The sequence below is a fragment of the Ursus arctos genome, unplaced genomic scaffold, assembly GCF_023065955.2.
Source record: "Ursus arctos isolate Adak ecotype North America unplaced genomic scaffold, UrsArc2.0 scaffold_18, whole genome shotgun sequence".
NCBI classification, from domain to species: domain Eukaryota; kingdom Metazoa; phylum Chordata; class Mammalia; order Carnivora; family Ursidae; genus Ursus; species Ursus arctos.
Window position 1 is genome coordinate 56,234,219 of NW_026622852.1, and position 26,199 is coordinate 56,260,417.

The 26,199-nt window shown below is 54.0% G+C and overlaps 1 protein-coding gene across 3 annotated transcripts in view; it reads right to left on the minus strand.

Moving 5' to 3' along the window:
- MED27 (mediator complex subunit 27) overlaps positions 1–26,199 on the minus strand; it is a 274,187-nt gene that overhangs the window by 21,894 nt on the left and 226,094 nt on the right. Inside the window, exons 8-9 of one of the 3 annotated variants that reach the window (XR_008959842.1) lie at positions 24,138–24,310; positions 19,938–19,994 (exon numbers count right to left, since the gene is read on the minus strand). Coding sequence is in view for 1 of the 3 variants with exons in the window: in XM_044389693.3 (XP_044245628.1) it covers positions 24,263–24,310 (48 nt within the window). In the remaining 2 variants the exon portion in view is untranslated. Of the gene's footprint in view, positions 1–18,759; positions 19,995–21,107; positions 24,311–26,199 lie in introns of those variants that run through there. The other 2 variants (XR_008959841.1, XM_044389693.3) reach the window with 2 other exon arrangements.

The window sequence follows — 26,199 nt, forward strand, 5'->3', positions numbered from 1 at the left end:
GGGAATCACCTTCTGTGGTTCTCTGACTTATGGATGCCTTCCTTCCCAGTTAGAAGTGAGTCCCGTGAGGCGGGGCTGTGTCCCCCACGCCTGGCACAGAAGAGTCCCCGTCTGTATTTGCGGGCTGGCCGGCTGGATGCTTGCTTGCACCCTGCAGTGGTACTGTGACCCCCGTGAGGCTCAGCTACTTGTGTTTCTGCACAGCAAACCTATGCTAGAAGGCACGAGCATGTGAGCTGGATTTGGGGTGACAGCTCCCCTCTCCACAATGGAGTATAGCGGTATTTTTGCTTCAATCGACCCTGGTTCTGTTCTCCCCTGTGTAGGTGATTAGCACGCGGTTTAATTGGCCTCACAGAGCCCTGAGCTAAGTGAGGGGAGGGCACGCTTGCTCGTTACTTCCTGATCCATGGGGACACAACCAAAATACAGGAAGAACAACCATCTCTGCAGGGAGAGGCAAGGAGGCCGCAGGGATGCCGGGGGGGCCCCACTCCCGGGAAACGGGCGTCGGGGAACCTGTGAATCCCGGCTGAGTCCTGGCTCAGTCCCCGTCCCGGCCCTCCTACCTCCTTCCTGCATACAGCCTCAGCTCTCCGTGAGTCAGGGGCTGGTCTGCTCTGCGCCTAGCCAGCACAGCCCAGGCAGGGATGCTGTTACACAACCCCAGGGGGCGCCCTTGCCCTTGGCTTGTTTGCCCCTTGGAAGCTCTGGTCTCCGGACCCAGCAGGAACTGGACAAATGCACAACAGAGGAGGGAACAGTCAGGCCGCCACGCTCAGACTTGCCAACCCTCTCCCAACTGATCTGTGAGCCTGGGCCATAAATGCTTCTCACCTGATGGAAGCTTCCAGGTCCTCAGAAGCTCAGCTCAAATGGCAGTCAGAAAGCTACCCCTCCTTCATGTCCACACAACTACCTCTACTTCCCACGTATACCATTGTGATGGCGGGTACTAATAGCACCCACCCACTGCACTGTTGTAAGAATGGAATGAAAGGACTCATTCAAGACCCCCATTTGACAGATGACAAAACTGAGGTCCCAAGTGTGGAGTGATTTGCCTGAGGTCACAAGTCTGTAAGCGGCAGAAACAGGCTGCAAACCCGGACCTGTTTGACCCAGAGCCACTGTTCCATCACGCTAAACTTCACAGTGATGTCACGCGCAGGTGGCCTTTGGTGCAGGCTGCACTCCAGCCACGCTGCTGTGGGGTCAGGGGACACGAAGAGCATCTGTACCCTGAGGGACGGGGGATCTGGAAGCCCCCAGGAGCGCCCCCCCCCCCGGCAGGAGCCCTGCCGTTCTTCCAGGGGAGGCTGCAAGACTGAGGGGTTTCCAGGCAGGTGCGTGGGCAGGGGAAGCAGACGAGCACGGGCAGGAGCGGAGGGGGAGCGGCGCAAGACGCCCTGTGGTGGCCACAGCTGACAGACGGGTGTAGAGCACACGTGATGCCCACTTCAGCAACTCCCAGGGACGCGGGGTGCCAGGTGGGCTGGGCTGGCATCCTGACACTGTGCAGAGGAAGGGGTGGAGAGACACGAGGCACCTCTGGCTAATGAGTGGAGAGGCAGAGAATCACAGGTGAAGGGGCAGAGGGGGAAGAAAGGCAGAGATGGAACATATTAGAAGCACCAAGTTAATGGAACTACTAAGTGGTTCATATTTCCCAGCTAATGAGGACCCCACTGCAGGAGGGAGGGGCTCAGGACGAGAAAGCACCATGGCTCGAATGACTCAAGGCGCTGGGCTAATGAAGTCACCGGAGACTCGGAATTCCTTGGGCACATCTGACATGGCTCCGTGGCAATGCTATTTTAATTCAGTCTGAGGATGACCAAAGGAGCGAAAGTGCCCTGTTAACATGATGAGCGTGCTGGACAGGAATTTGGGGGGGAGGTGACAGGAACTTGGGGGGTTGTCGAACACGGACAAAGGACCCAGGAGGCAGGCAGGGATGGGGAGGGGGCTTCCAGACAATGTGTCTGGAAGGGTGAAATGAAGCGGCAGCCTGCAGGGAGAAGCAAGGGCTTGGGAGTAGGTGCGACACGCTGTCCTGGGAGGCGGAATGCACACTACAGACACCCTCATGGCCAACTGTACTCCCCAAACACACCCCAAGAACCCATGAGCTAATATAACAGCAGCTCCTGTGTTGCAGGGCAGAAACCAGCATGGCTCGGGTCCCACAGGGCTGAGGTCTGTCGGGCTCCCAGCTTGAAGCAGCATCCTCCTCTCTCAGCAAGAAGTCCACACTCCACTGGGGATTCCTCTGCCCACTTCTCCAGACACATCTGGCATCACCTCCTCTGCCCTCTCGGTCCTTTCTCAGGTCCTCCTTCCTGGCTCAGGGCTTTGTAAATGCTGGTCCTTCTGCCTGGAACGCACGCTGCCACCAACTCCTATACACCTTTCAGGTCTCTGTGCAAATGTTGCTTGCTCAAGGGACTGTCCTTGACTCCCTAGATCAGGACAGAGTCTTGGACATTGTCTTCATTTCCTTAGGCTGCCATGACACACTGCCGTGAACTGGGTGCCGTGAAGAGGAATTTATTCTCTCCCGGTTCTGGAGGCCAGCAGTCTGAAATCAAGGTGTTGGCAGGGTTGGTTCTGCGGCTGACTCAGAGCTAAGCCATCCTGTGCCCCTCTCCCAGCTTCTGATGGCTGCTGGCAGTGCCTTCCCTCCAGCCTCTGCCTCCGTCCTCCATCACCTTCTCCTCTGTGTGTTGGTCTCTCTCCTTCTCAGTCCCTTCTAGACACATCATTGGAAACAGGGCCCAACCTGGTTCGGGACGCTCACATCTCAAGATGCTTACCCTAATTATATATGCAAAGATCCTGATGCCAAATAAGTTTGCATTCTGACGTTCCAGGTAGACATGAACTTTGGGGGATCCTATTCAACCCACAGCCTGTCTGCAAAGAATCCATCATAATTGGAAATGAACAGTTATTTGTTGTCATTATCTGTCAGATGTCTGTGTTTTTGGTGAGACTTTCAGGTCTGTGAGAGCAAGGACTGGATCAGGCTATTCCTGCTGCCTCCATGGTGTTCAGCCAGGGCAGGCATTCCCACGTCCTTAGCCATCAGAGGCTTCCTCTCAGTGTCTTCAAAGACCTTCAGTTTTCCTTTAAATCTTTTCACTTTGCTTAATTATCCTCCAGCCTCACAGCAAGTGAGAGGACACGAAAGATTAAGGAGGGCCAAGAGAACCTTGCATCAAGGCTGTGAGCTTGGAGAGGTGAGGATGGGGGGATGTGGAAGCCGAGGGAATTGGAGTCTAGGCAAAGCATTGAAAAGTTTTGTTCCCTTAGAGAAACAGAAGTGGCTAAGAGAGTGAGCTCTGAACACAGACGGGCCTGGATTTGAAACCCAGATCACCACCTGCTGACTCAGGGACCTTGGGTGAGATCCCCTCTGAGCCTCATTCCCCTAGCTGTAATATCAGAAGAATAGTGTCCACTTCCACAATGTACCATCAGGATTTATTGAGAGCATAGCACTGTGCCTGGTGCGTGGCAAAGGCTCGATAAGTATTAATGATCTTACACGGTAGAGGTCAGGGGAGATGGGGGGAACTCAGGAAGCTGGGAATAGGTCCGGAACCCCTAATTCTGAATGTGTCTGCAAGTCCGTCAAGGCAGCGCCACACCTGTCCTGTCACTATTGTACCAGTCCCAGCCCACAGCACAGGTGCCAGCACATGGAGGACCTCCGTGAATACAGACTGATTGAACAGAAGGTTGAATGAATGACTGACTGAATGAATGCCACCTTCTTTTCTCTGGCTGCAAAGGCCGATAGGTGATTTCTCATTCATGCATTTCTCTCTTGGCCTGGCCTTTCCTGCTTTCCGGTGTCCTCACCCAGCCTCCAGACTGTATTTGCACCATTGATATTCACAGAACTCTTTCCAGCGTTGATTGCTGACATGGAATATCCTCCCTACCCCCAAACTCTACCACCTTCCTCACCCCTTCCCACCTCTGGCGGTGCCACTGAGCTTCATGATTAATTCCCCTCCAGAAACGTCCTGATGAAGCTGCATGCTCACGCCAGGCAGCCTCCCAGATCAAGGATTATTTCACAAAGCTGCTTTTTCTCTTTGTGACCTGTGTTCATTAGCTGCTGCAAGGGTCATGCAGTCTGGCTGGTTCAGCAGGGCCACCCCTGAGCAGACCGTTGCCCTGGAGGAAAAGCTCTACTCAGCCTGCCTACAGAGCGGACGTTTGCTGCTGGCCAAACCTAGTGGCCTGGAATCTTTGGGAAGGAGCAGACACCTGGCAGGGGGAGCGATGTTCTCAATGGGAAAAAATTAAGGTGGCATTTCTGATATTCAGCCATTTGTTGACCTATAAGAATGGCATTTTAACCCAATAGGACCATCTGAAGTTGCTCCTATAGAGAGGGAAGAGAGGAAAGAGGAGAACATTGGAGCCGGAAACTGGTGTCCCATCCTGCTCTGTTACTTGTTAGCTGTGTGGCATGGGCAGAGTGGCCCAACTTTCTGGGTACACTTGTCAAGTGCAGGTAATCAGGGTGCCACCTTGCAGGGAGGGCATACAGTTTCTATGCAGCTGTGCCTACCTTAGTGGCCAGTGCAGTAACACTGCACTCTCAACAGCAGTTGTTTCCACATTGACTAATAACTTGCGGGGCACTGGGAGGGTGCAACTGTTCTCTCACTGGTGCCCAGCATTCACTTCTTTGGAGTTGTGCCTCTGGCGAAGGTACCCAGGGGCCTCAGGAGATCTTAGGGAAGTGCACATTAGTTGATACCAGAAAGGCCCTCACTGGGCCCCACTCCCATTGGCAGATAAGCCTAGACGTTATGTCAGTACAGAGCCTGGCACAGACGGGACACCAGGAAATGCTTACGGGATGAATGAGGCACATGTATCAGCCGACCTCTTGGAAGAGAGAACTAGGCTTTAAGAAGTATGGGGTACAAAAAAAAAAATAGGCAGGAGTGGAGATCTGAGAATGGGCACAGCAGAAGAGCAGTACCCAGTACCCAGAGGAGAGGATGGTTTTTATGGGAACATGGAAATCATTGGCCTTTTGAGTCCAAAGTTGTGGCACGGCAGCCCAAGGCGCTCTCCGTGGTGCTGAACCAACCATTGCTGGCTGCTGCCCTAGCTGTCTCCCCTCTGTGGACGCTCAGTGAATCCTGGCTACCTTCTTTTAGGAATTCTGAGCCAGGGGAGGAAAGAAGCAGTGGAGATGGGGCACAGAGTGTGAAGTGACACCAAACAAAGGCTTCTGGTCAGACACAACCATTGCCAGTGGAAGGAGAGACTTTTGTTTTCACATTATTGTAGTCACCAGGCAATAACTCCCCCAGTGGGAAGCATGGGCACCTCTCCCACACCCACTGTGCTTCTGATGCCACTTTTATGGTGAAAGCCAAACCCACCACATGTCTCCAGACCTATGATCTGTGCTCACACCCCTTCCTCTTGTCCAGCAGCTCTTTGCAGGCGTTGCACACGTTCCCTTCCTTTTAGCCCCAGGCCTTTTGCCCCCCTCCCCATCACCTCATCATCTGACCCACCCCTCACATGCTTCAGGGCCCATCCCCATATCTTCTTTTCCAGGAAGTCTCTCTTGACCACTTCAGCCCACTCTTCCCTCTCACTCCTCTGACCTCCCACCAAATTTAGAGCCAAGTTTAGCAAGCAATGCTTCTCTAGTTCTCCACGAGCTTTGTCTGTCTTCCCACCCAACTGTGGGCTCACAGGGGACCTGGCTCTTGCTTTTTCTCATCTCTGTTCAGCAGAGCCAAGTCTGGACTATGCATGAACATCGACATCAGCAGCAGCACCAGCACCAGCACCATGAAGAAGCACTAATGCTGTGCCAGAGCTGTGTTGATCCTTTTCATGCTTTATCTCACCAAGAACACAATAAATCTTTGAAGCAGGTCCTATTATTATTATTACCATTTATAATAGGAGGCTCAGCGGGACTGAGTAACCTGCCTGAAGCCATACATACGCCAGAGCCAGGGTTCAAGCAAAGGTCTGTCTGGCCTCAGAGTCCAGCTCTTAACTGCCAGTCTAACTGATTCATAGCAATGACCCATAACTGAAACACACACTGAAACTAGCCCAGCGCTGCTGCTTGCTATGGTGAAACTGTACCTCCAATCAGAAATGGCAAGGTTTTTTTTTACTGGAATGGAGCAGAGAGCACTGCAATCTTCTCCCTGCTTCTAAGAACATTCTCATCACTTAGAAATTACATTCATTTCTACAAACATTAATTGAGCACCCACTGCATCCCATGCATCATGCATTAAAATGAGGACTGGGATAGACAGTCATAAATATAATGCAAGCTGACACAGTCAGCCTGTGATTAAAACTTTTAGAGAAAGAATTAGAAAATGACTCAGTGGCCCAGCCCTGTCTCTCTCCTGGGGGCCTAATCAATAGGTGACACCAGTCTATGCTTTCAGAAAGACCCTGGCATATTCTGAAAATTGCATGGGTTCCAAGGGAGAAAAGAAGGACATTTGAGGCTTGATCTCTAGAGTTTTTAAGAGACAGTGAACCATAGACATGCCTTATCTGGTGGCTGCTTTGCTTTGTCAGGCTATTGGATAACATCAGACTATCCAGACAGCCACGCTGGTCCACGAGGATGGATTTCTGTGGGTGCATGTATGTGTCTGTGTGCTGATGGGTGCACATTCATGCCTATGCACTCCTGCATTTTTATTTTCAATTAGAGACATATCAATGCTGACAAGGAACAGGAGCAGGAACATGATGAACTCATAAGGTTATTGGAGCGTGGGTGAGCGATGGGGGAAATAAGATAAGTGAAAATCGATTTTCCTGTGTGTGTGTGTGTGTGTGTGTGTGTGTGTGTGTGTGTTAAACCCCAGCCAATGAGAAAATGCTGCTTCCTCTGCTCTCAGAGCTGATGGTGAGCAGAGTAGGGGCTCTCTGGGGAGCTCCTGGAGTTGCAAGGTTGGTGTGAACAGTGTCGAGTAGGATGCTTGTGAGGGGGCCTGATCAAGACTCTCTTCACCACGATCCCCCAAGATGTTCCTCTGGGCACTGCCTTGGCCCAGCTTGTTGCATCCTGGCTTGTACCAAGCAGCAATCTCCTTGCCCCGAGCCTACCCCTTGAGCTACACCCTGCACCCTCTTCCCTACATCTCTCCCAAAGATCACCATGTCAAAAGCCCAGTGCCTTTTAAAGAACCTTTCTCTCCTTACCCTTTGATTCTGTCCTTGTTCCCCTGGGCCTTCTAGAGAACAAAGTGCATGATTGAGTGGTTATGTATCCCTAGTGTTGGCCTTGATTTCAGGCTCCCGTTGATGGCGGGATTTTGATTGCTGATTCAGCGGCTTCCTCCTCTCCCTGCTATAGAAGAGTCAATGCCCTCATGTGTTTCCTGAGAACAAGGGACTCTCAGTTGCTACCACTCAAAAGAAGAATTTGTTCATTCACTGGACAAATCTTGGCACCTACTATGTGCCAGAAACCATTATAGTTGAGAGGATCAAGCAGCTGTTAAATCTTTAGACAAAAGCCTTGGCTTTCATGGAGCTTGTGCTCTAGCAGCAAGGGCAATGATTAGATAGACACAGGGGCACATCCAGGCTCTACCACCTACCAACTGTCAAACCTTGAGAAAAGTACCTAACATCTCCTAGCCTCAGTTTTCCATCTTCAAAATGGAGAGAACGAGAGTGTATCAGTTATCTACAGCTGCAGTGATGCTGCATAACAAATCTCAGGGGCATGCAACAATAAGCACTTATTTCTCACACGCCTGGAGTCAGCTGGTGGGCCACAGGGCTTGCCGCTTTGCAGGCTTCAGCTGGGCTCACTCTCCTGTCTGGGGCTCAGGGGGCTGTCAGCTGGGGTGGCTTGGGAGACTTGGCTCTGCCTTATGTGGTTTTCATTCTCCATCAGGCTAGCCCATGCATGTTCAGAGTGCAACGGCAGTGTGCCAGAGTGAGCGCAGACCCCATTACATGAGAGATTTTGGAGCTCTGCTTGCATCAGTTGCAAAAATCCCTTTGGGCAAAAGGCAGCCTCTTGGAGATTCCAAGGTGAGAGCGGAGAACTGCAAAGTCATATGGCAAAAGATGTGGATGCAGGGAGAGGGTGAAGCCTTAGCTCTGTTTTTATGATCACAGACTTCCTCCCAGGAGATGATCTAAGAAGGATGTGAAGCCCTTAGCCCAGCTCCTAGTTCACGTGAGGGGCAATAAAGGAGCTTAAAAAACAAACAAAAAAACCACAGGTTTTGGGTGAATGAGGGCAGGGTTCAAGCAGGTCTTGCTTATGGTAACACCCCCAATACCCCAAAATAACTGATGAATGAATGAACTGACCATGATGTAAGCTTCGAAACACAAGGGTAGCAGATCGCAGTAATCATTTTATTCTACCTGACAGAGGCTGATGGCTTCCACTGGGGTTGGGGGGGAGCTCGGATGGACCCCTCTCTCCAGCCCTCCACGGTCAAACTAGAAGGACAGTCTCAGGGGCATGCTGGAAAAGCATTCTTGTTATTAAAGCCTCCAAGGACTGATGAGGAAGGCCTCCTGTCTGGGGGCGATTGTAGCATGGACCAGAGGCGGGTGTGGGGAACGGGTGACCACTGAAAGCTTCTAGAAGAAGCTTATGTTTCTCCTGGACACACAGGAGACCTACATTTTCTAGTCCCACCTTGCAGTGAGATGGGGCTATGCCACTGAGTTCTGGCCAATAGTGGGAGCAGTGCCTGCCACTTCCTGGCCTCATCTAAAGCCTCCTGCATGATCCCCCATAGCTTTCTTTTTCCTGGTCTGTTCATCAGACGCAGAGGGTCGAGTGAGGGTCTCCAAGGCTTTAGGACAAGGGTGGGAAGGCTAGGGCCCAGGGGCCAAATCTAGCCCTCCATCTGTTTTTATAAATAAAGTTTTATTGGAATACGATCATGCCCATTCCTTTCTATGTTGTCCATGTTTGCATTCACACCACAACAGCAGAATGGAGTAGCTGCCACTGTATGGCTTGCAGTGCTAAAATATTTACTTTTTAGCCCTTTACAGAAGCAGCTTGCTGGCTCGCGCTCTCGGGGATGGTGGAGGCACTAGTTGGAGGGAGCCTGGGTCCCTGGATGACTCCATGGAGCATAGTCTCCCCCTTTGCAATAAGCTCCATTGGACTGTGACATGAGCGAGAAAGACACCTTTGTTGTGTTGAGTCACTCAGATTTGGGGACTATTCGCAATCGCAGTCTATCTGACCTCAGTATACACTGCCCAAGGAGCTAAGATTCTGGGACCAGAAGAAACACGGCTGCCAGTCCGTTTTCTTGCTCTGTGCCCTGAACACCCCAGGAAGCAGGCCTGTCTCCCGGCCAGGGTCCATGCAGGACCACAGTCACTCAGACCCAGTGACCTCCAGCAGTGATCTGGAGTTACTTTCACAGAGTGGTAGGAGCCCTTCTCTCCTGAGGGGGTGATGAAGGGATAGTGGGAGCTGGAAGTAGGAAGAGGGAAGCCCGTGGATGGCCCGCATGGGTGCCAGCCTGCTGGTCTTGGAGAGACAGCCTTGCTCTCAGGATAATCATCTTAGGAAACCCGACCCTGAGGGTTTGTCAATCACTGGCTGCACAATCCTAGATAAGTTACTTGACTCCCCTTCTCCAAGCTTCAGTACTTTTATCTATAAAATGTGATCACAGTACCTCCAGCCCAGGGTTGCTGGCGACAGGAAGTCTCTAGCAGAGAGGCACATCCCCACCCTGGAGTGGCATTTACATGGTGTCACTTCTCTCTGCCTCCCACTGTCCATCCTCTGGCCCCTGGAAACATGTCCCCTCCGAGGAAACCCCCTGCCCACAGCCCCGATGCCCTGGGCACAGGGACCTACCCGCACAAGGGACCCAGGGCTCACCTGCAGACTGGGCTGAGCCACCTGCGGCTGCTCTCCCGGGATTCTGACCTACGAGGATGGACATGCTGCTGGCGGCTGTGCTGGGTCGTGCACCGGAGGCGCAAACGGGAGGATCCAACCCATGGAAAGGAAAACCAATGTCTCCAGAAGACACCCGTCCAGCAGAACCTTCTGAGGTTCTGTGTCTGTACCTGACTGCTGGGCGGACGGCAGGTCTCTGGGCCGCAGCCTCGGTTTCTAACACATGGCTACTGAGCCCTTCGAGTGCGACAGAGGAACTGGATTTTACACTTCAGTTACTTGAAGTGAGTTTAAATTTGACTCACATCTATTTCATCACTTTTAATTCAAATATGGCGAGTGGCCGCCGTCTGGGCAGTTCTAGTGCTTTGCCTCCAACCACTCCAGACCTGGGGGTTTGCTGGCCTCAGCTGCCAGGGGCTCTCTCACCTTTCCTAGCCCGCGCCCTCTGATGGAAGCCACCCTGAGTGGGGTTTCTCCAGGGCCCAGGTCCCGCCCAGCTCGGTGCCCGGGGCTGCACCTGCAGTGGGCCGAAGTGCCAAGCCGGAACGCAGGTGTGCCTGAGAAGCAGGCGAGGCTCGTGTTTTCTCCTCCGTGGGTGTGGCCTTGAACCTGTTTCCACCCACAGTTCGCACAGCACAGAGCTCTTAACAGCAGAACTTCCGAAACGAGCTGTTCTGGGAATATGCTTCCCAGGCCATGAATTCCTTAACCAGCATCATTTACCCTGTTCCTCCTCAGACCAGCTTTCACTCTGCTTCTCCATCGGGCATCTCTGGAGGTGGCAAAGGGAGCCAGGGGAACGGTGGGGGCTGTAGGGTTTGCAGGGCACGGGGCATGCTGGGGCAGGGCCAGGTGCTCAAGTGACCAACCATATTTGCTGGGTGACCTGGGCAAGTGAGTTAACCCCTCTGGGCCTCAGTTGACTCATTTGTCGAGAAGGGCACGTGAGCCACAGGAAAGGCCTTACAGGGGGCGAGGGGATAGTAGCTGGGTCATGCCACACGTAGCCTGCCGAGCCCAGAGCCAGCCGACAATTTCCTTAGGATTACACAGGCAGTAAGGAACAAACGGGCTAAACCCCAACTGCCATAACCTGGCGCCTTCACACTCTGAGAACAGGGTCTGAAGCCAAAGCTGACCTGGAACTGGGAAAAAGCTGCAGCAGGTGATGGGGGCTGGGGCGTTGCAGAGATAGGGCAGCATCAGGACACCCCAGAGCGGGAGCAGGGTGGGAGGGGTGAGGAGAGGGTGGGGCTGGCCCTAACGAGAACCTGGAATCAGGAACCACCGTGTAGCTTCCCAGAAGACAGTCTGGAGGCCAAGAGGCTGTGTCTCCCTGCTCCCAACTTCGCTGAAACACTGGCAGATTCCATGACCCTGACCGAGCCTTAGTTTTCTCGTCTATAAAATGGGCATAAGCACAGCAAGTAGGGTGTTGCGGGAACTCCATGTGCTACTGTGTCCAAAGCTGGCACATAGGAGGTGCGCTGTCAGGTAAAGAACGGTGGTTCCAGTGGGGGCCCAGGAGGGCTGTTCAGATAAAGGACCAGGAAACGGGCCGTGGGCATCCCTTACAAGAACAGCCCCCCCCAAACCAAGGCTGAGAGGGAGCCCACTCAGGAGCTCTAGTGGGCGCCAGGGCTGGTGACAAAGCCTCTGCCCAGGCTGTGACCTTGGCCGGCCCTTCCATCTCTAAAGGGTGGCAGGACTGGAGACCTAAGGTCCTCTGGGGGGGAAGGTGTAAAAGCCCTCCCTCCCAGCTTGCCCTCGCCTCTGTGGAGGGGGAGCTGCGCGGCGGGAGCGCAGGGGAGGAAGGAAGTCTTTTGGCTTCTCTCCACCCGGATTTGCCCTGAGGTTCCCGAGAACCTTGAATTCATCAGTGGCTGTAGCTCTGAGCCTTGATTAAAAAGGTGCTTTTTCCCCCCTTTTTTCTTTCCCTCTTGGTTCTTTCCTGAGCAGCGATTTCAATTTGCAGCTAGCTCTCTCCAGGGTGGGGAGGAGGGCAGGGCGGGGGCCTGGGCGCTGGCCCTCCCTCCCATTCCCTCCCCTCTTCTCCTTTCCCTCCACTGGCACTCCGCCCCCATCCCCTACCCCTCAGTTGCAGGCCAGGATCGGACACACCTGCAGAGCACATTGATTGCCTGATTAAGGGGGAGATTGATTGGTCCCTGCTGTCATTAGCATATAGTTAGCAGTGACCCCTCTGCTTGGCCTCTGCTCCCACCTGAATGGATCAGTAAGCAAGATGGGAAATGGGAACCCAGTGAGAGGAGGGGCTAGGCGAGGGGCAGGGGCATGGAGGCTTCCCAATGTTAGGTGGGGGAGGGATGCAGGGAGGGCGACAGGGGCCCAGAGGCCCCTTCGCCTCACTTGGCCCAGAACCTTCCACCGAGACCAGTGGACCTCAGTTTTTCCCCTCTTCTAAGCGGGGAGACTGAATGCAATGTTTTCTAAGAAAGCTTTGCTGGAGTCAGAAGAGGGGGGGCCCTTGCCTCCCCAAAGCCTTCATCATCTCCCTGCCCTCCCAGCCCCTCTGCCTGCCTGGACTGGAAGCCCCCTTGAGCTGAGCTCACTCCTTCCTGAGGACTCTTACTTTCAAAGTACTTATACCCTTGTTGTCCTGTAGAGGCAAGCAGCCAGCTGCTCACCGCAGGACCTGGGACTGACGGCTGTGTCCTAGCTACATCTGTGGCTCGGCACGAATGTGGAGTAGAGGCGTCGCAGCGGGGAAAGGGCTACATATCCACCCCCCAACCCTCAGAGGAACGCGAATTGGAAACTGTCAAGAGTACCTAAAACTAGCCCCATACACGTAAAATGAAGCCACAGTTCTGTACAGTCGGGGGCAGTAAAAGTCGCAACTTTTTCATAAATCAAAACCCAGAAGAAATGTGTGCTCTGGGAGAGGTTGGGGGGGCACCCCCAGAGCTTCAGGGGGGGCGGGGAATGACCCAGCCTGGGCAGGTTCCCTCCTGGCCCTCAGAACCACCCTGTGCGGGGCGTGTGGGCTGGGCCTGGAGACAGCGCGTGCGTGGTGGTCTCAGCACCCTGCTTGGTCACTTAGCAGCTCTGTCACCCTCTGCAAGCTCATACCCCCTCATCCCCGAAACGGGATGATACGATCTACCCTAAAAGGATCCTTCAAAGGCTCCCCTGAGATCATGGGCCCATGTGGCCTGGAGCGGGCACTTGACAGAGGGAGCGCGGACCACTGGCACGCAGTTACATATGCCTCGTCCTGTGGTTTCTTTACTGATTGGAAAGCACACCCTTTGAAAACAAATATAAAGGGTTATTGAAAGCTCTGTAACCACAGGGAGCACATCACATGTATCCTGGGATCACCGATGGTGCGCACGGAGCCCAGGACATAGCAGGTGTGCAGATGCTGGGCGAGGGGACACATGCACACTTGAGGTGCTCCTGGGCTCAGTCCAGGACGCTGACACCCCGTGGCCAGGGCTCTCAGGAGATAACGATTCTGAACAAAATCAAGCCTCAACCACCCCTCCAGCCCCTCGGAAGGGAGATGCGTGGAGCAGTGGGTGGCCATGGGGGCCAGGGAGGGGGCCAGGGAGGACAGCAGGCCTGGTGAGCATCGGGCTGGGCTGGGTAGATGTCCGCGCCCACCCGGGCGGTGGAACCCATGGCATCGGCAGCCTCCGGGGTGAGGTAGCGTAGAGTTTACTGGGGCTGCTGGGGCAAAGTGTGACGAAACCAGTGGCCTAACCGATAGACATTTGTTTCTCAGTTCTGGATGCCGAGAGCTTGAGATCCAGGTGCTGGCAGGGCTGGCTCCTTCGGAGGGCGGTGAGGACCCGCTGCAGCCTCTCTCCCGAGCTTGTAGACCGGCCCCTTCTCCTTTGTCTCTTCACTTTGTCTTCTCGTTGTGCGTATCTCTGTGTGCAAGTCTCCTCTTTTTGGAAGGACATCACGTTGAGTTAGGGCCCACCCCAATGACCCCACTGTAATTCAGTTACCTCCGTCGAGACCCTGTCTCCAAATATGGTGACATTCTGAGGTGCTTGGGGTTAGGATGACAACATGGGAATTGGGGGGGGGGCACACTTCAACCCAGGGCAGGTCACTCTGAGCTCAGAGTGGGGATGCGGCCGGTGCCCCTGGGACAAGCAGCAGCAGCTCTGGGGACGAGAACGGGCTGGCTTGGGGGGGGGGTGTGCCTTCAGCGGGGCCAGGCAAAGCCGACGTGCCAGCCAGGGAGGCCGCTGCAGCTGGCTGGGCCGGAGAAGCTTCCTGTGAAGCCACAGCCCTTTGAAACATTGACTAATAAGGTTTTCTTCTCTTTCGAAGTTGAATGAGTCAGTAGCTTCATATAGGATCCCATCTGTCCGCTCCATCCCTGCCAGTCGGATTCTAGGCCCCTGGCCAATTAAAAACACCAAAGTAGCTTAGTATGGATCTGCTCAATGCCGAGTTTTGGTGAATGTTCTGTTTTCCCTCGGTGGAAGAGAGGCCTCTTGACTGCCCTTCTGGGCTGGGTCCTGCCTCCAGGATGAATCTAGAATCCTGCAGCCAAGGAGCTTGGATGGCATCTGAATTAGTCATAGGAGGCGGCAAGTGACAAGGAGATAGAGGAGATGAGCTCGACATACGGGAGGCGAGTCTCACCAAGGTGCTCAGGACGGGAGGGGGGCCCGCAGCAGTCTGAGTCCTTGGCGCGTTGTGGGGTGAGCCTTTCTTTGCCTGGACGTCTCCCTCTGGGGACTCCACCCCTCAAGAACAGTGCCAGACCCATGTCATTAATAACTGGAATGACCCACAAGTGCCCAGTGGGCCGGGGGTGTGTGGGGAAGCCAGGGCATTGGCAGAACTGGTCCCCGATGGGGTTTCAGCCTCTCGGCGGGGCTCTGGGAGGGCACCCGCACCTCAGCTGCTGGGTGGCACTGGGCAGCGCCCCAGGGTTCATGCAGGCTGGATGGCAGCCTGAGGGGGTGTGGAGGGGCCTTCCTGCTGCTGGGCTGGAACCTCCTTCTCCCTGGGACGGGGTGTGTGTGAAGATGCGAAGTTCATGGGGGCAGGCACCCAGAGGCCAGACGTCAGCAAAGAGCAAGCAAAACCCCTCAGGGGGTCAGCAGAACAGCCCCAAAGTCTGGGCGCTTTGCTCAGATGGAGCTTCTACAGTGATCAGGAGACGGGGAGGGGTCTGCGTCCTGCCCACAGTGGAGCCGAGGAACTACTGAGAAGGCACCAGTTCCTATAAGATGCGGCCCCCTGGGCACAAGGAGACAACAGGTGTCCACAAAGGAAGTGGGCAGAGGACCCTTTTTGCAGGGGAACCCCCTAGCAGACCGTTCAGTTGTCAACCAATGCCCTCATCACGTTGTGCACCCCCGCCCCCAACTTGCTCTGACAAACACCCACCACTGTTCCCAGGACCCTCACCATTCTTGCTGGATCAGGGACGACTCTGCCCATCTCCATCACTCCCGGCCCCTGGCCACCCCGGCCTGTGGCTTCCCGATTCCTCTGTGCCCTGCCCCCATCACTACCAGAGGTTCCTTCTGCCCCAGGGCTTTCCCCTCCCTCCCCCAGCTGCTGAGGCCCCACGTCCTGGGTTATCATTGACTCCCAGCTTGAAATGCCACATGAGTTCCTGGGACTGCCTGCCCCGCCTGACTGCAGGAGGCCGCAAAGCAGAGCCGGCATCTCGCTTGGTCACGGTTTCATCCCCGGAGGCGGGGTGAGGCTTGGCTCACAGAGGCGCTCATGAACCCTTGCTCAAAAGAAAGAATGAGTCCAGATAGTTCAGGATGCTTATCAGAGCAAGAACCAAGGCTATGTGGAGTGGCCAGGATTCCTGATAAGGGGATTCAAACATCTAGAGTGTTTCTAGACCCAGCCCTGGGTTCAAGTTTCCATTCCATCATCGACGGGCTTAGTGGTGGCCTGGAGGAAGTGGACACACCCTCTCTGGCAGGTGTTGTCACCTGTTCCTTGTATAGGGCAGTGGGAGAAGTCAATACACGGGACAGGGAGCCCCAGGCATACAGACTGGCAGAGGGTGGGCTCGGTAGGCAGGGAACCAGCCGTACTGCCAGTCTCTTGTTCTGCTGCTCATTTTTGCGCCAGGACAGCGGAAGGGGGGAATCTTCTCTGGCTGCCCCTGAGCCATTCAAAGCAGCAGCTGCCCTGAGCTGGCAGGGCAGACGGGGCCCTGCCCAGATCTGGAAGCATTGGGCTGCAGACCCAGCTGGCCGCAGCGGCTCCACTCTGGCCCCATGACTCCGTGAGGAGCTGCCATAACCCCACCGGCCACTCCGCATCCATGGCCAGCAAAGCCTTCAGGAGAAACCAAGGGGACTGGGCTTCTTGTGGGACACCAAGCTCTCCCCATGTGCTGGCCGCCTACCTTGCCGGGAGCTCTTCCCGGGGACAGCAGGGCTTCCCCAAAGTTGCTCTTCTCCCCTCATCCGACCCCAGGAGACGCCCGGCTGGCTCATCCACCAGTGGCACAAACTTAAGAGGCTCACTTACTTGCTGGAGACTCAGTTCCCTCAACTGTAAATTGGGGGTCATAATCCCTACGGTGCACAAGGGGATGTTCGTGAAACTGCCCGGCATGAAATAGACCCCCACAGCCTCCGCTCCCTTCTCTCCGCCCACAGCTTCCCCACACTGCGCTACTTTCCCCCTGGGGGGTTCCGACCCCATCACCTACATCCTAGAAGCAGAAGCCTTCTCTCCAGGCTTAGGAAAGGATTCCAACCCCCTCGCAAGGGCAGAGCTAAGGCACAGAGGGGGCTCTCCCCAGCAGGAGGCAGTATTGGTAAGAGAGAAGCCATCCGCCCAGGGAACTAGGGGAGAACGGTGACATTTCAGGACTGGTATTTGTGGCAGGAGATTTTCAGGCTGAGTCTGCTCTGCCCGTGAGTCAATGGCTTTGGTGAAGAACGAGTTGGTGGGAGGCAGGAGACGAAGAGCCACTGTCCCCTCAAGATGAGGTGCGAAATCCCAGCCTCTCCATGTCCGGCTGTGTGACCTTGGACCAGTCTCTTGACCTCTCTGAGTTTGGTCTTCTGTAGAATGTGGGGGAGAACTGGAGCTGATTCCCACCCCACAGGGGGGCTCCTCTTAGTCACCACTGCTGCTGTTCTTATTTTCATTACCAGGAGCCGGCAGTGTGTTCGACAAACTCATCAGCCTCAGCCTCAAGCCCTTGTCTCCCGAACGGCGAGGCTGAGGGAATACAGCTTGTGGCTTGGGCAGGGGAGGGCATTTCCAACTCCTACCAACCTGATTCCATTGAAAACATACATAATTTTTTGCCCTTGGACTGGCTAACCGTGTTCACAGACGGACTGGCTTCCAGATGGAGTGGAGGCCCGCGAGGCCGAGGGACTTGGGCAAGGTCACTGTGTCCCACAACCTCTGGTTCCCCCATAAGCCAAGCTGTCTCCTCTCAGGGCCGCCCTGGCGTTCCTGAGGGCCTGGCCAGTGAGGACAACGTGAGCTGAGACCGCATCAGGGAACAGGCCAGCCGGGGTGGAGAGTGGGGTGGGGGACCTCTCAGGATAGCCAGCACTTGAGGCCATGGGAGGGCTGGAATTTTCCAGGACTTTCCTGCAGGAGCGGCGACCCTGGCCAACCTGCCAGTCTGTCAGGAAGCTTCTGGCACTGACCCAGAGGCAGCTTCCAAACGCTTATCGGCAGAGGGCACTGGGAAGCTGGCCCAGGCTCCTCTGGCTCCTAGTCTGGGGGCAGCAGGGTAGAGGGCACTGGGCTGATACCCAGTGGGAGGGAGCCAGCCACTGCCCACAGGTGGAGGGGGGACCATGGGGACAAAGCGGGGCGAGAAAGCATCTCTGCACCCTGTCTCCCATGCCCACAGGCAAGCAGAACAAGATGAGGAGGGAATGCCGTAGGGATGGAGAGGGGAAAGAAGGAAGGAGAGACAAGTGAGGGGGAATTCTACTGTAGCCATTAAGTATGAGTGAGGGTGGGGGCCTGGCTGTGTCCGCATGGATGGCATCATATGCTACCACGGCCAGGGAGCAATCTTCTCCCATGAAATGGCCAGCGTCTCCTCTCCCCTCCCTCGACACCATTTCCTTCTGGGGTTCACCATCATCCTGGTGGGAGAAGTAATGAGGTGAGCAACTGGCCACCATCATACTCCTCTGACCATGTTCCCCCATCCCCTGGCCATGCCCCTCCCTCCTCCGGCAGGAAGCCTTCCTGGATTTCTCTCCACCCCACCTAGTGTGGGGGTGGGTCATTTTACACCTACAGCCCTGCACAGTGAGCCAGGTCTGAGGGGCTGACTGTATCAGAGCGGTTTCCCAAGCTCCCGGTCAGCATGTGCTGACGGACCAGCCTTTCCTCTGCACACATCTGACATACAGGGGGCAGGGAGGGGGCGGGAATGGAAGGCAGGGCCTAGGGTCTTTGTTGTAGACTGAGTGGCATGAATGACGCAAGATTGCTCTTCAGTAGACTGAGTAAGAAAACAGCGATACTGTGCAACGAGCTACAGTGCAGACCAGCACCCACTGGGTGAGAGGGCAGAGCACCTGAAGCCAGGTGAGTGACCTGTGCTCTCCTGCTTTTCTCTCCACCTCACAGGCCAGAGAATGGAGCCCAGTGAACTCAATGACCACCTCAAGGTATCATGGTGACTGGGCAGAACTGGGGCTAGAGCCAGGGTTCCTTCCCACCAACTGGGGATGGCAGACATTCCACTGGCTGGCTCCCATGAGTCTGTCTGGCTGTGGGAAGCCCTGCACGAAGAATTCAGAAGCCATGCTTGGGCTCAGTGGGAAAGGGCACTGGGATCGATTAGGAATGTCTGCCATGGGTGTCGGTTGGGGAGCAGCAGCCTGCCTGCCACCTGTTGCCTCACTGAACTATGCCCTGCTGGCCCTGAGCTGGTAGGTGCCTTCCTGCCCTAGAAGTTGAGAAGTCCATTTGATTTCCCTGAGGCCTTACAGGCCCATTGGTCCTAGAGCTGCAGTCTGGGGGCTTCACAGAGGGGCCCAGACCACCCTGTGAACCTAGCTGGTGTGTCCACTGGGCATTTGCAGTGATGCCCCAGTGCTCAAGGCTTTATGCACTTTGGATTTTGGGTGGAGCCCACAACGGGGAGGATGCTGCAGTTTTTAAGAAACCTTTCCAGAGAACACCTTTTGGAGCTGGTCTATATTATCATAGAGCTCCCCAGGGATGTGGATAGGAGGCGGGCTGTCGGAATCTAGCACACCACTTTCATTAAAGCCAAATGAAACGCAAGCTCCCGCGGCCTTTGGCTCCCACGACCTCGGGCTGCTTCTGCAACCCAAAGCTGCAGAAATAAATTTTTCTCCGCGGAGCCTGCAGAGGTGCTTCTCACTGACCTGCTGTGGGTGCTGGGAACAGCCCAGGCCCTGGTAATAGTGAGTGTGGACTGGGTGTGTGCTGGAGAAAGGAAGCAGTGGGTGAGGAAACAGCGTGTTATACCCGGTTAGCTGTGTGCACCAGGTTGGTTAAAAATTAGTTCATCTGAGAAATTGGTTTTCTACCCTTGTTTGGTGAAACTTAATAAAGGAAAAGCTCAGGAAAATTAAGCTCAGGAAAATGAAGTTAGGAGGCCAGAAAGGAGAGTTCTCAGGCCGTATCACTAGATGTCAATTCCAGGAAGAACCATCACTTACAGACCCCAGCAGAGGCAGCTGCCACAGGAGGGAGTCATGACTACAGACCCAACAGGGAAGGCCGGACGCTGCTTCTCCTACGAGAAATCCACTACCCCAGCAACTCAGCTGGTGAGAAACCGCCCTCGCCCCGAACTCCTGCTTTTCTCCAGTGGACTTCGGTTCAGGACAGCCCTTCCCAACGTCCTCTGCCTTCTCCATAGAGTCACGCTCCTCTCCTTTCTTTGTTGGACTTGCCTGTGGTTTTGCCGTAGTTTGCATGTCCCACATTGCAATTCTCTGCTATTCACGAATAAACCCATTTTATCGGTAAAGTAACTGGTGGTTTTATTTTGTAGGTTAACAGTTTGTATTACCTTCTGGGTCCGAGGGAGGGAAGGCGAGTCCACAGTCCTCATACAGAATGGTGAAATCTAAAGTGGAAATGAACAAAAGAGTAAGAATGACAACAGTGATGGTCATGACAGTAACAATGCCAGGTGCCACCTGCCAGGGGCTGGCCTTGTGCCAGGCTCTGTGCTAAGTGATTCCAGTTAATTTCTGCAACAATCCCATCAAAGAGTGCTATTGGTCCCGCACTGCAGATAAGGCAATGGAGGTCCGGAGAAGCTCATGCAGTCAGTAAGAGTCAGAGCTGGGATTAGTGCCGCTCTGCTTCTGACCCACCTCTGATGGGATCGGGCTGCCCTGACTTTGGTGTGTGGAGGCTACAGTGCCAGCCCCTGGTCAGGAGGGGAGCTGGGGCATCTACCCCAGGGGAGGCATGGGCATGGGCTTCCCAGTCCCTTCCCTTGGTATCTCTTGGACTCCTGGTCTTGGACCTGGACCCTGAGCGAGGGCTGCGTCTCACCCAGGAGATTTTAGACTTTCTGAATTGCTAGAACCTTTATAATTTAGCAAATCACAACGGCACTTGGATCCACTGACAACATGGTATTGACTGGCTTATTGGCATGATTCTGGGTTGCTGTGGAGAACAAATACACTCTATTGGAGGCCTCATGAGGCAGGGTGGAGGCACCTTAGAGGTCACCCAGGTTAGAGGTCACAGTGCCAAATGAGGAAGAAGTCCCCCGGTGAGGTATATGGCAAACCAGGGCCATGCCCCATCTTTTCTTTCCCCCAATTTTTGTGTACTCTTAAGTAGATCACACATAAAAAAGGGCGCACGAGCATACATGAGTATATGAGTTAGTGCCCATGAGCGTATGACTTTTTCACAAACTGAACGCCCATGTAACCAGCACCTTACGTCAATGCAAACTGAACACACGTTTTAGAACCTTTAGCATCTTCAAAAGAAAGAGAGAGTTTCACTCGAGCCCAAGTTGGGACAGCTGCCTGGGATATACAATCTTCACACAGGATGCTCTAGAGAAGGGACATTTGGTGCAAGGTTATATACATTTTTTACATAAAAAAGTTACAAATCATTAGGACATTTCAGAAAGTTGCAGACCTTAAGTTTCTAGTACATGTAGGGCTGTGTGACTTTAACCTTATGGGGACCAGGGAGGTTTCTTTCCTTTTTCTTATCTTTATGTTTGGAATGCTCCTTTTTGGTTATTTTTTAAATGAAGCAGATGTACAATGTGTGCTCAGGGCAGAAATAGAGCCCATGCATTGAGGTTTTGCCAAGTTATTTTGACCTTGGTAAATGTTCAAGTATAGCTTCCCTGGGAGTCCAGGAGCTGTGCCCACAGACATTAAAAGTTGAACATTTCCTTGACTGTGTCACTCAGAAGGCCCCTCACATCTCTGGCTGCACTTTGTGTAAGTGGAATTACACAGTGCGTGCTCATTGCTCCTGGTTTCCAACCGGCGCTCACCCACGTTGCTGCCCATGGTGGCACATGGGTACTCCGCATTGCCGTATAATATTCCTTCGGCTGGGAATCCCACACTTCACCCCTTCTCCTGTGGTTGGGTTTCTGGGTAGGTATACCCGGTGATGGGATGGACATGCCGGTGCGTATCTTTTCCTGAGCATGCTTGTGCATTTCTGGTTGGAGCAGAGTTGCTGGGCCATTGGGTATGAATATGTTTAGTGTTATTAGAGATTGGCACACAGTCTTCCAAAGTGGTGTTGGGATCCCCATCCCACCGCAGTGAATGAGGGCTCGAGTTGCTCCACATCCTTGTCAACTCTCAGTATTCTCCATCTTTTTCATTTGGCTGTTCTGGTGGGGGCGTAGTGGCATCAACTGTGGCTTGCCCTTGCATTTCCCCAATGGCCAATGTTGAGCCTCTTGTTATATGCTTCTTGGCCATTTGGGAAGCTGTTAGCCTCTCTGCAAGAGGCTAGTTTTTCTCCCGGCATGTCGGTCCGTCTTATTGGTTTGTAGGAGTGTTTTGAACACAAGCCCTTATAGTGCTACTACTACTCTGTGGATTACCTTTTCCTTCTCTCAGTAGGCACCTCTGCTGAGTGGACATCCTTATAATAGTCCAATCTATTAATTTTTTTCCATGTATGGATAGTACATTTTGCACCCTGTTTAAGACATCTTTGTCTCTTTGGAGGTCACAAAGATGTCTCCTCTAAATGTTTTATGGCTTTGCCTTTCACATGTAGATATGCAGCCTATCTGGAATGTGGTGGGTTTTGTTTTTGTTTTTTTATAATTTGTGAGGCATGTGTTTGAGAGGACCCTTCTATCCTTACTGTCCAGGGCTGGCCTTCTTGACTGTGTTATGGGGAGGGGCTTCTGCTTCTGGAAACTCTCTGCTCTATGGGTCAGTTTGTCTATCTTTGCGCCAGTCCTGTGGTGTCCTAATTACTGTGGCTTTATCATGGGTCTGATATCTGGTAGCACAAGTCTGCCAAACTTGCTCTTTGTTTTCATGATCTTCTTGGCTATTCCTTGTCCCTTTGCCTTTTCATATAAATTTTGTATCAGCTTGTCAATTTCCACCAACAATAAACCTACTGTGATTTTGACTGAGATTGCATTGAGTTCAGATATTAGTCGGGGGGAAAGAACATGTTTACAGTATTGTAGTTTCCCAATCCATGAACATGGTCTGTTCCTCTATTTGTTTAGACCCTTGTTAATTGCTCTAACGTTTTGTAGTTTTCGGTGTGGAGGTCTTGCATGTTTTCATCATCATGAGACTTCTTCCTACTCTGAAACCTATGCTACTTTACAAGATTAGGACGATGACCAACCGCAGCCCCTACCTACCTGCCTTAAAGACGCAGCTCTTCTGCCCCAGCTGAGCAGGCCTGTGAAGGAGAGGCTCATGGTGGCCAGATGTTCTGCATTTTTGTTTTAAATCTTGGACTTTTACAATCCTGGACTTTGGGGCGCCGGGGTGGCTCAGTCGGTTAAGCATCTGCCTTCAGTTCAGGTCATGATCCTGGGGTCCTGCGATCGAGCCCTGCATTGGGCTCCCTGCTCAGTGGGGAACCTGCTTCTCCCTCTGCCTTTGCCGCTCCCCCTGCTTGTGCTCTCTTGCTGTCAAATAAATAAATAAAATCTTTAAAAAAAATCCTGGACTTTGGTGGTGAAAAAAGTTAACACAGGAGGTTTGAGACAGCTTTCCTTTGAAAGGCCTGCCCGCAAGGTGGGCTTTGGACTGGCATCTGGGAACCTGGATTTCGGGAGAGCTCCCACCGATCCCTAACTGATAAGAACGGCTCACTGTTGCTGGTGCAAACCACGTGGTTTACATTGATCTCCTGCCTTCCTTCGAGGAGTGTGGATGTTGGGCATGTGTCAGACAGAGGGTGCCTACGTGACCAGCCTGTGATGAGGAGCGTCCCTGGCAGACAGCACTTCACACGTGTTGTCACAATTCGCTGCAGAGAAGGCTGAGCATGTCCTGGGTGACTCCACTGGGAAGCTTGTGCCTGGCTTCCTTGGGTTCGTCGCATCTCCTCTTCCCTTTGCTGCCTTTGCTTCATATCCTTCTGCAGAGGTACAACTATCTGTTGAGTCCTGTCGGCCTTTCTAGGGAATCAGCGATCCTGGGGGCGGTACTGGCGACCCCTCCCCGCCCCCCACAGGGGCCCTGGGCTTCCTGCTCCCAACCCAAGACTGCTTCCTGGAGGGTGTAACTGGAGGGAGAAGTGGTGGAAGAAGCTATGTATCAGTTTCTGATGGGAGAATGTTTTCACTCCAATGTATGAAAAAGAAGTGGGTGCAGAGCAGTCCGTACCACGCGGTGTAATTTTAGTTCATACGCAGGATCTCTCTCTCAGTCTGGAAAAGGAAGGAGATGCTGACACCTGCGACACCACGGATGAACCTGGAGGGCATTATGCTACGTGAGGACGGATTTCGTCTGATCCCCCACAAGGGAGGTACCTGGAGTAATCAGAGTCGTAGAGACAGAGTGGCATGGTGGTTGTCAGGGACCGGGGGTGGGGGCGGGGAGAGAAATGGGGATCAGTGCTTAATGGGGACAGAGTTTCAGTTTGGGGAACATGAGGAAGTTCTGGAGACGGATGGTGGTGATGGAATGTACTTCATGCCACTGCACTGGGCACTTAAAAATGGTTAGAACGGTAAACTTCCTGTTATGTATGTTTTACCACAATAAAAAAAACTTACAATAAAATAGGATGTCTGTATTCACACCGGCACGGTCCTGGGAAGGCGCGGACCAGCACGCTCGTTCGTGACCCTCATCTCCAAGGGGGGGGGGTCGTGGGAGATTTTGATCTCTTTCTGCTTCTCTATTTTCCACGTCTTTTGGCATGAAATATATATTGCCTTTTTTCACGCTAAAAAATGTCAAATACAGAAAAGCATGAAAAGAAGAGAACAAACATTTATATAAGTATTACTTTTGCAATTTGACAAAAAAATCTTACCAACAATAAATACTATGAGGGGGAAAAAAAATCAATGTCCTCAACCAAACAGAAATATTGGGAAAACAAGGACAACCTAATTGTTCTGTAAAAGCACCGCAAGCCATGCTCTAACTGGAAAATAGTCTGTAGCGGTCCTGGCCTCTTCTGGGTCAGGATCCGGAGGACTACTGGACTCCTGGCCACCTGCACCCCTGAGCTGGAGTCCCCGGGGAGGCCCAGGCGCTGCCCTGTTAAAGCCCTATGTGGTTCTGACGGTTTGCTGGCCTTGGGAGCCCATATCCCCGGGTTTTGAGAAATTGCGTTTGAAAAGCCTTTCTCCACCTGCTGCTGGCTTTCTTCCTGCTTTGTTGGGATCCTGGTCTCTATTTCCAGTCCAAGTGTGAACCAGGTCCTGCGGCCCTGCCTGAGGCCACACTCCGGGAAGTGGGGCCATCACCCCCAGGGAGGACAGTGAAAGACTGGCATGATGGGCTAGAAGGTTCGCCTCTAACAGTGACTGATGCGGGGGGACAGCGCCTTTTGCCTACAGCATGTCATCACCGTGCCTCCACCGGGACAGGGCTTGGCTCCGGCAGGCTGAGTGACCCGCCCAAGGTCACCCGGCTAGTCGTGTCTGCAGGACTGCAGCCTGAGGGCCCCTCAGGGGCTGCAGCCCCTACCCTGTAGGCCACTGGAAGGGCGTGCTCAGACCAACATGGAGGGGAGGAGGGGGCACCCGCCCCGCAGCCCTGGCTCCTGAGACGGCAGACCACGGGCAGGTGGCTGTCACGTCTGAGGGGACTGCTTTCCCAGCCCCAGAGTGTTCCTTTAGCTCTTCACCTCCTGATGAAGCCCTTCCTGTGACGACAGCCATGGGGGGACCGGCCGAAGAACAGATGACGGGGCAGGCCCCACCGTCCGCGCCCCACTCCCAAAGCCCGCTCTCTGGCCCAGCTCCGTCTGCGCCGTGGAAAAGGCCTGCTCAGAATTCGCAGCTGCTCAGGGGCTCATGAATTATGTACGGGCACCAGATCAATCCGTCAGCACCCTGTCAGGGAGGAATCAAAGGCCCCGGCGGCCGGCGGACAGCTCTTTCTGCAAGGAGACACGAGCTTTCAAGGCCCGCCGTGGGGCCGCCGCTGAGAGCCCTTTGCTGGCGAGCTGGCGGGGCCCCGTGGGCGCTGTGCTCCCCGCCCCTCCCCAATGCCCCGTCTCTCTGTTTCTCTGCCAGGCGCGGATTTGACAAATGTCTTTAAAGGCAGAGGAGTGGGTAACAACAAAAAGCCGGGGCCCATGTGTTTTGAGCACATTCCAAGATGCTCCACGTGAATAATTGATGCCAGTGCTGGGTTTGTCATGAGAAGGTCACCTTGGGTGGGGGCGGTTTCAGCCACAGCATCACAGGCTTCCCGTGGCGCAGATGAGCTGGTCCCCCCTTGCCTGGGGCCACCATCCCGGTGCCAGGCAAGCTGGCCATGAGGGTTAGGCTCCTCGACCAGGACGCTCTGCTTCTCTGTCCAGGCCCCAACACTGATGGGGGGTGGGTGACAGCAGGGGTGGAGGAGGGGAGAGGGACCAGGGAGGGTGGTGTAGTGTGGGAGTGCCCCAGGGCTGCCATAACAATGACCACACACTGCATGGCTGAGGACAACAGAAACGTCTTCTCTCACCGTCCAAAGGGAGGAGGGGCTCCTTCTGCAGGCTCTGAGGGAGAATCTATCCCGTGCCTCGCTCCTAGCTTCTGGAGGCCGCTGGCAATCTCAGGCATCGCTTGGTTTGTAGACACGTTACTCCGGTCTCTGCCTCTGTCCTCACAT